Genomic DNA, 8,928 nt, shown 5'->3' with positions numbered 1-8,928 from the left:
GTATGATACACACTCTTTGGAGCTGGTTTTTTACTTAACCATATATATACATTGGATATCTTACCATGTAAACACATATTATTCTTCTAGATAAGTTTTAATGGCTGTATGGTATTTTATTGTGTTAAAGTGAATTAAATATGGCCTGAGAAGGACTTCGTACTTCTATATTTGAGTCCTTGTGGACAAACTGTAACCTAACTTAATAGGTAGACAAGATTGAAAACCTAACCTAGGAGTATGCAGCTGTCACAATCGCTGAGTCTTGGCCAATCCCAGTAGCCATACTTCAACCACTCATACACTGCTGAGTGTTCAAACTGTGTTCAAATAAGGCAAATGCCAACCTGTAGCCAATCTGGCTGTTCTGTACCTCACCTCCGATTTCTGTACACCACTTCCCTTTTTTTGTGTATAAATTTGTTCTGACCACCAGGCATCCCTGGAATCTCTCGAATCTGCTGTGATTTTGGGGCTATCCAATTCACAAATGATTCATTACTCAATTAAACTCCTTTAAATTTAATGTGGTGGAAGTTCTTCTTTTAACAGATGGTGTCAGAAGTGGGATTCGAGGTAGAGCTTTGATGACCCCAGGAGTGCTGAGTGAACAAGCAAGGTGCCTGCTAGTCCCACTTGTGTCCACTGATCTCTTGGAGTGGCTGGTAATTGTGAGTAATTCTTTCTTGGATTTCAGAGCTCCATGGATTTGTGTTTTGAACTCTGAGTTTCTTTGAGCAAATTTCTGATCAAAACTGGGTTTGGAAGTCTTGACAGAAACGGTGGCTTGGATCTAGTTGAGGCCTCTTACATCTGACTGGGTCAGAAAGAAACTGATAGTAAATGGTAATGTTGTAGGGTTTGTAAAATTTGACTTTTCAAAATTCATAGGGACTTTTGTGTTCTATCCCTTTGTTTCATTTTTCTTGCATGCTAAGGTAGGAAAAATCACTGGCTTAGTTGATCAAGGGAATGAAAGAGATCAAATGAAGAGACTAAGAGGCAGAAATGAAGTCCACAGGCAAACAGCCCGGGCGGCGCCCTGAGCCTAGTTAAAGATCGACCCCGGACCTAACCGATTAAGGTTATCTATAGACTCCAGACATTGTAAGGACAAACGTTGTGAAAGTCTCTGTCCTGCTCTAATTACCAGTGTCTGCCACATATCTTAGTCCTGGGCCCAGTACAAACAATCCTCTATTTTGTCCCAACTTCCTGAGCCCCATATGCCTGCCCGACACAAACACATGAAGAAAAACAACACCTGGGGAAGCTGCAATAAGGTTACAACCGTTTGTAAAAGCGCAGGAACCGATCAGAAGGCTGCTAAAAGCATAACTTCACATTAACATGTAAACCCATTGTAATGCTGTAGCCTAGAGAAATGCCTTGTTCCTCTGTAACCTGACCAAGTCCTGTTTACCTCGAGCTATAAATAGCAAGCGCACGCATTGTTTGGGGCCCTCTTGTATGTTGTGGAACGGAGGGACCAAGTTCGAACTTGCATTAAAGATCCTTGCCGCTTGGCTTTGACTCTGGACTCTGGTGGTCTTCTTCGGGGAACAAACGGTCTGGGCATAACAGGAACATGAGAGCAAAGCAAATATTATAGGTAAAAATGGGATCCTTAATTTCTGGAAACGAGTTCCTTCTAGCTTATACATGCGTAAGTGTGAGGCCAGGGAAGCAGGGAACCAGTGAAGCCTTACAGAAATAGCGAAATCTTACTAAAGATAACTTACAGTGGAACATTCCAAATGAACAACACCACACTGAAACGCATTTAAAAATGAAGGCCCCCAAATTCATCTCACCTGAGGGTGTCTATTAATATGTGGAAGGTTCTAAAAAGATTCAGAGATGACGGGACCCTCTGGGGACAAGTTTGAGCCTTTCGATGTGAAATTGAGTGCTAAGCAGAGTGGCTAGTGTCTATGTTTTGTCATGTGTATTTTGTTCTGGCCACAAAGGAAAAAGATAATTATTTTTTATGTTATGACTTGGTCCCTAGGGCTGTGGTATGGCAAGCTGGGTCACTAGGGCTGCCCAGGGAAAGGGAACCCAGAAGCCTGGCATGTTGGCAAAAGGGAACGAATTTCTTACCATGCAGTCTTCTGGCCTCTCTCTCTCTCTCTCTCTGTGCAAACTGGTTGAATGAATGGTAAAAATCCCTGTTTATATTCTCTATAAAGTTTTGATTAAAGCAAAAAAGGATTCTAAGGCTATTCTTAAGCTGTAGCAAATCTGCTGTGCTTTGTGTGTCTTTCTGTATGGTTCTGTCATAAAGAGGAGTACCTTAGGCTAGAACATGGGCTTAGGATCCCGTAGGCCTGCTGTTCGGGCCAGTGCGGCAAACTGGTCAGTTACAAACTTTGCTGCAGGTCTCTGAAGGAAAAAACAAAAAACAAAAATTACAAACTGGATGAGGTCTCCATCTTGTTTTATGTCCTTGGGAGCTTGACCTTGTAACCAAGTGGTGATACTTTCTCTTGGTCTTTACCTTCCAGGGAACAAGAATTTTGGGGTTCGTGTCATAGTTAGCACTAAAATTATCTTGAGTAGGTAAAAGCCTTTGCAAGCTTAAAATTAACTGCTCTAGACTCCTCCTGGGAAGAGCAATGAATACTGCCCGGTGCTGTGGCTCAGCAGCTAAGGCTTTGTCAGTTTACATTGGCAGCCCAGGTTCAATCCTTGTTTAGGGAATGAGTCCTTCCTGTTTTGATATCTGCATGACTTTTACCATTCATTGATTTTCTTCTCCTCCCTGAACAATTTCTGGTTTCCCTTCTTGAATTTTCAATTTATTTATTTATTTATTTATTTATTTAAGACGGCGTTTCATTCTTGTTGCCCAAGCTGGAGTGCAGTGGCATGATCTCGGCACACTGCAGCCTCCGCCTCCTGGGTTCAAGTGATTCTCCTGACTTAGCCTCCTGAGTAGCTGGGATTACAGGTGTGTGCCACCACACCCGGCTAATTTTTTGTATTTTTAGTAGACACGGGGTTTCACCATGTTAGCCAGGCTGGTCTTGAACTCCTGACCTCAGATGATCTGCTTGCCTCGGCCTCCCAAAGTGCTGGCATTACAGGTCTGAGCCACTGTGCCTGGTGAATTTTCCTTTCTCTGAGCACCTGGGAGGTTAACTTTGGTAAAGTTTAAAAGCCAGAAATATTGGCCACTTGGCATGGCTAAAGTTGGGTAATAAGAGATTTAAAAGATTTTTTTTAAGAGTGTTGTGGTTAAACGTCAACTTAATTGAAAGTGGATATCCAAGCTATAGGTACATTTAAAAGACCTTTTTGTTTTTCTCTTAGATCTTGTTTTTCTGGAAAAAGGTTTTTTTCTTCTCAGTTGACTGGAATTATTTTTTTCTATTTTGTCTTGCCATTCTCAATGCACACATGAGAGGCCGAGATCACTTCTATTAACTTGAGACTCCTTGGGAAAACAGGAGGTGCCACATAATCCATTTTGGGAAAAATCTGTTATTCTCATAGAACCCCAGGAATTGAAAACGGATAGATCTCTTTTAAAAATCTAAGGCTCTGTTCTGTTTTGCGTTACGTTATCTGACAGTTTTGACTTTTGGGAGGTATCAGAAATTACTTTGCATTATGAGAGAACTTTGGTGTGTAATAACGAGGTAGGAAATCTACTTTAGTGATGGCAGATGGCAGTTATGGCAGGGATACTCAGTTCTTCGCATGTTTGAATTAGAGAAGCAAGCTCTTGGCCACCTGGAAGGTGTGGCAATGTCCCCACCCCTCACTGAGAAAGAAGGCTCCAATGGGAGATGGACTGATTCCCTCTTTTTTGGGATCTAGGATCTGGTATAAATATGGGACCCTTAATTTTGGAGGTTCGTTTTTGTCTTCCAGCTCTGCCTGCTTATTAAGTCCTAGAAACTGCATGATTTCCTGGCCCTGTTCCTCCAAGGACTCCACCCTAAAGCCAATAATCCAATTAAAAAACTTAAAAACTGGCCAGGCGCGGTGGCTCATGCCTTTAATCCCAGCACTTTGGGAGGCTGATGCGAGAGGATCTCCTGAGGTCAGGAGTTCGAGATCAGCCTGGCCAACATGGTGAAAGCCCGTTTTTACTAAAAATAAAAAATTAACTGAATGTGGTGGCATCTGCCTGTAGTCCCAGCTACTCAGGAGGCTGAGACAGGAGAATCACTTGAACCCAGGAGGCAGAGGTTGCAGTGAGCCGAGATAGCGTCAGTTCACTCCAGCCTGGGTAACAGAGTGAGACTCCATCTCAAACAAACAAACAAACCCTTAAAAACTGGCAAATGAAAAATCTTAACAACTACTGGGTCTTCTGTCTTTCTCTGTGTGTAGTTATGTATGTGTTGTGTGTGTGATGTTTATATAAAAGAGCTCTAATTGGTTTAAAGAAAAATAAGCACTTAAATATTTTGAAAAAATAAAAACTGTAATGTCTCTTAGTTCATATAACTTTAGTAATCTTTGGGAAATAACAGCTTTGCAGATTATTGGTAAATTAAAGATATTTCATCTAAATTAGGCAGGTCAGATATTAGGTTTACTAATTGCTTTAAGGTTATAAATTGCTTTAAATTATAAAAATTGTTCAACTTGCCTACTTTACAGCTGGGTAAGGCCTGGGGACATGTGGAGTCAGCCAAATCCCTAGCTATGCTGGAAAGAGTCTTATCTGCACTTCTGTGTAGTACCCTAGGCTCCATACCTAGATACATAATTAAAATAACCATACCTAAGCTCCATACCTAAGTACATAATTAAAATAACTTACTAGGTTTTTCACCAAAATTAAAAATTACTAAGAGTTACCATTATCACATGTGATTGAGACTACTAAAAAAATAGTTTTACATGCAAGGTGTGTTAGAAAAGTAAAATGTGTTTTAAGTAAAAGATGATAAGAAGGTATGGGAATGTAAATTTTTGCCTAGTTTAGAGGGTTAAGGATTGTTTTAAATTATGTAAGATAAAGCCAAAGGTTTGAACAAGTTGTGGATGGTTTGCGAAAAATTAATCTTGTGAAAAGAAATTCTGTGTGGACATTGGCTAAAGTTCAAGTGGGAATTATTAAGGTTTTCTGTAAATTGAATATTGGAATAAAAGCACAACAGGTTTTTCTTGCAGCACTGCTCGGTCTTTCACAAAAATTGTTAAGGGTTATAAAAGGTGTATGAGAATCTCACCTTATGGTCAAACTGATTAAGATTGATTTGTCTATAAGGTTTTATTAAAAATTAGGGTTGACATTAATAGACTAATGCAAGGGTAAAATTTGGCTTTCTCTCTTAAATGGGATTTTCATGTAATATTAAAGGATAATGAAAGATTTTTGTTTGCCTGTTAAATAAACTACAGGAAAAAAAGAGGAAAGACAAGAGACAGTTTGCATGGAAAGCTAAGTCTTCCCTCTGATGAGAAAAAGCTTTTGCCTTTTTAAAAATTTTTAAGTGGCTAGGCACGGTGACTCACACCTGTAATGCCACCACTTTGGGAGGCCAAGGTAGGTGGATTGCCTGAGGTCAGTAGTTCAAGACCAGCCTGGCCAACATGGTGAAACACTATCTATACTGAAAGTACAATAATGAGCTGGGTGCGGTGGCAGGTGCCTGTAATCTCAGCTACTTAGGAGGCTGAGGCAGGAGAATCACTTGAACCCGGGAGATGGTGGTTCCATTGAGCTGAGATCGTGCCATGCACTCTAGCCTGGGTGACAAGAGTGAAACTCAGTCTCAAAAAAAAAAAAAAAAGTTCTGTATTCCAAGACTCATTATGGAAAAGATAGAATGATCCAAATTAAATATATATTGGTGTGATGACTTCTAAATTGCTAACATAGTTTATGAACAATGTTTAGTTGTCACTAAACATTGTCAAAATGTTTATTTTGACAAATATAAAAACCATATTCCTGGGAAGACAATCAAAACTTCAGGTATATTCTGCTATTTGATGGGCCATTTAAACATTTATAAAGGGATTTCATTCAATTGTCATTTTCAATGCCTGTTTTCTGTTTGTATAAATATGTTCCCATGCAAGAGGGCTGATGTTACAACAGTAGCTTACTATGCCACAGTGTGTTTTCACCAGGTAAAGAAAGCTTTTTATGGTTCACTGAGGACAATCAACCCATTCACAGTCTAGAACCTGAAGACTGGATCTTCTGAGAACATCAGAGAAAGACTGCCCTTACCATCCACGCTGAAACAAAACTGTGGGTCCTTGAAACTTGGGTTCGTAATCTCACAACTGAGAAGGCTTTCTTCACACTCGTGGAACTGTATACCCCTTAGAACCCTTGAGGTAAATCTAACCAGGGAAGTTTCTCCCCGGAAGAAGATGGCATATTTGATGTGAACAGTTTTTCCCAAGATCACGGATCAAGACTCTTACCTTCGAATTTTTTTTTCCTTGCTTATGCCTCTATGAATAATAGAAGTAAAAAGGGGGTCTGTAATGTGCACTTACAGAATATGCTTTTATTTGTGAAGGATTTTGCAGCCAGCCTTATTCATGGATAACCTTATACTTTGATAGATAAAAGATGAAGGCCAATGTAGGTGAGAAACTTTAATGATACATATGTCACATAGGCCACATAGTCAGTCAGAAACAGAACTTCTCTTAATCTATACCATGAGTTAAAGAGAACATTGCCAGGATGCTTTCACTCTTCTAAAAGGGCATCATTTATTATGTCCTTTTTCGTGGTTTGGAGTAAAAGAGGCAATGATTAGAAATGTATCCCTCTTAATAAGCTCTATAGCAAATTCTTCTGTAAAGGCTATGGTTACACAACAGACTTTAAACTCTTTTATGAAAGTTACGCTAAACAATAGAATTGCTCTAGATTACTTACTGGCTAAATAGCAGTATCTGTGAAGCTGCTGGCACTATGGTCTATGGAGAAAACATCGGGTATTACAGAGATTCAGTTGTAGGGGTTTAATGAAAAGACTGCTTAGGCAAGTAGACTCTTTATCTAGCTCATTCTTTGATCTATTTAATTTTAGGTGGTTTAGTTTATGGGGACCCTGGGTAAGGAGCATTCTCCAAACTCTCGGTATTATCCTCTGGATAGCCGTAATAGTAATATTCCTGGTGCGCTTCATTCCCTCAAAGGTTTTAAATGTTTGCATGCAGCCATCTCTAGAATGTCAAAGGGTCTGTCTTCAACTGGAATGACAAAAGCTTCAAGGAATCTGCAACCATGGGGACACCATAAGCTATGAATGAAGTGCTGAGATGAGAAACCAAAAATGATGGTATCAGAGTGGCACTAAGGCCCAAGTTTTAGTCACGCTCTTACCTAAGTGAGAACTTAAGTAAAAATTTTGAACAAAATAATGAGAAGCCATTGTTTTGGAGCTTATGCACTAGGCTCCAACAGACCAAACCAAACAAAAATGGAGTCGCTTGTGCTAAATGTGACATAATCAAACTAAGATTTTAAGGAAACACATAGGTCCTGTAACAGACCAGGTTTTGTTTTTCTTTGTAAACAGGACGTTCCAGCATAAGGAACTACCCTCTACTCAGTCCTTGCTCCCACCTTTGCAAAACTCATTGTTCTACTGTTCCCCAGTGGGCTTCAAGGCCGAATAGTACATTTACCTTGGTGATAATGACATCAGTGACTAAAGTTTTGGTCAATCGCTGAAAATTGAGAAAATGACTAAAAGGGGAGAAGTGTTAAGGTTAATGAAATATGGCCTGAGAAGGACTCTGTACTTCTGTATTTGAGTCCTTGTGGATGAACTGTAACCTAACTTAATAAGTTAGGTTCTCAATCTTGTCTACCTAAGCGTATGTGCCTGTAACAATAGCTGAGACCTGGCCAATCCCAGCAGCCATTCTTTAACCATTCATGCACTGCTGAGTATTGAAACTGTGTTCAAACAAGGCAAACACCAACCTGTAACCAATCGCGCTGTTCTGTACCTCACTGCTGATCTTTGTACATCATTTCCCTTTTTTGTCTATAATTTTTTTCTGACCACAAGGCACCCCTGGGGTCTCTCTGAACCTGCTGTGATTCTGGGGACTGCCCAATTTGTGAATGGTTCATTTCTCAAATAAACTCCTTTAAATTTAATTGACTGAAGTTTTCCTTTTAACAGTTGTATAGAGCCCCAATTCCTACTTCATGGATGTGAAATGCCCAGGATGCTATAAAATCACCACGATCTTTAGCCATGCACAAACGGTAGTTTTGTGTGTTGGCTGCTCCACTGTCCTCTGCCAGCCTACAGGAGGAAAAGCAAGGCTTACAGAAGGATGTTCCTTTAGGAGGAAGCAGCACTAAAGGCACTCTGAATCAAGATGAGTGGGAAACCATCTCAGTAAACACATTTTGGATAAAAAAAAAACAACCAGTTGTATAATTTATACAATTTCCAAATTCGCACTACTATAAATAACTCTACAATGAATAGTCTGTTTTCTTTTTTCTTTCTCTTTCCCTTTTTCAAAGTTTTTTTGAGACATCTCATTCTATCACCCAGGCTAGAGTGCAGTGGTGTGATCTCATCTCACTGCAGCCTTGACTTTCTGGGCTCAAGCGATCATCCTACCTCAGCCCCCAAGTAGTTGGGACTACAGGCAAGCACCGCCACACCTGGCTAACTTTTGTATTTTTGGTAGGGACTGGGTTTTGCCATGTTTTCCAGGCTGGTCTCAAACTCAGCTCAATCTGCCTGCCTTGATTTCCCAAACATATATTCTTATTGACTTCTAATCTTACAACAAATTCCTACATATAAAGTGATCATATGACATTTTGGGGGCTTTTGATGAACCCTGCTGAGTTGCCTTTCCCAAGGACTTTCCCACCTGTGGGTGATAAAGGGTGGGGGCGAGGTAGGGCAGGCTCCTAAAACCTTGCCAGGCAATGGCCACAGCTTCTGAGCCTCCCCTGGA

General features: G+C 40.2%; 1 protein-coding gene across 1 annotated transcript; it reads left to right on the top strand.

Annotated features, from left to right (window-relative positions):
• Nucleotides 1-8,137: 8,137 nt before the first annotated feature.
• Nucleotides 8,138-8,378, top strand: LOC117072876 (40S ribosomal protein S27-like). The gene has a single exon (XM_033193332.1). It carries the CDS (start codon nucleotides 8,156-8,158, stop codon nucleotides 8,312-8,314), a length of 159 nt encoding a protein of 52 aa, XP_033049223.1. The 5' UTR covers nucleotides 8,138-8,155; the 3' UTR covers nucleotides 8,315-8,378.
• Nucleotides 8,379-8,928: the final 550 nt, after the last annotated feature.

This window comes from Trachypithecus francoisi, unplaced genomic scaffold (genome assembly GCF_009764315.1).
Source record: "Trachypithecus francoisi isolate TF-2019V2 unplaced genomic scaffold, Tfra_2.0 Lachesis_group4, whole genome shotgun sequence".
Taxonomy (NCBI): domain Eukaryota; kingdom Metazoa; phylum Chordata; class Mammalia; order Primates; family Cercopithecidae; genus Trachypithecus; species Trachypithecus francoisi.
This window is presented reverse-complemented; position numbering and strand designations above follow the sequence as displayed.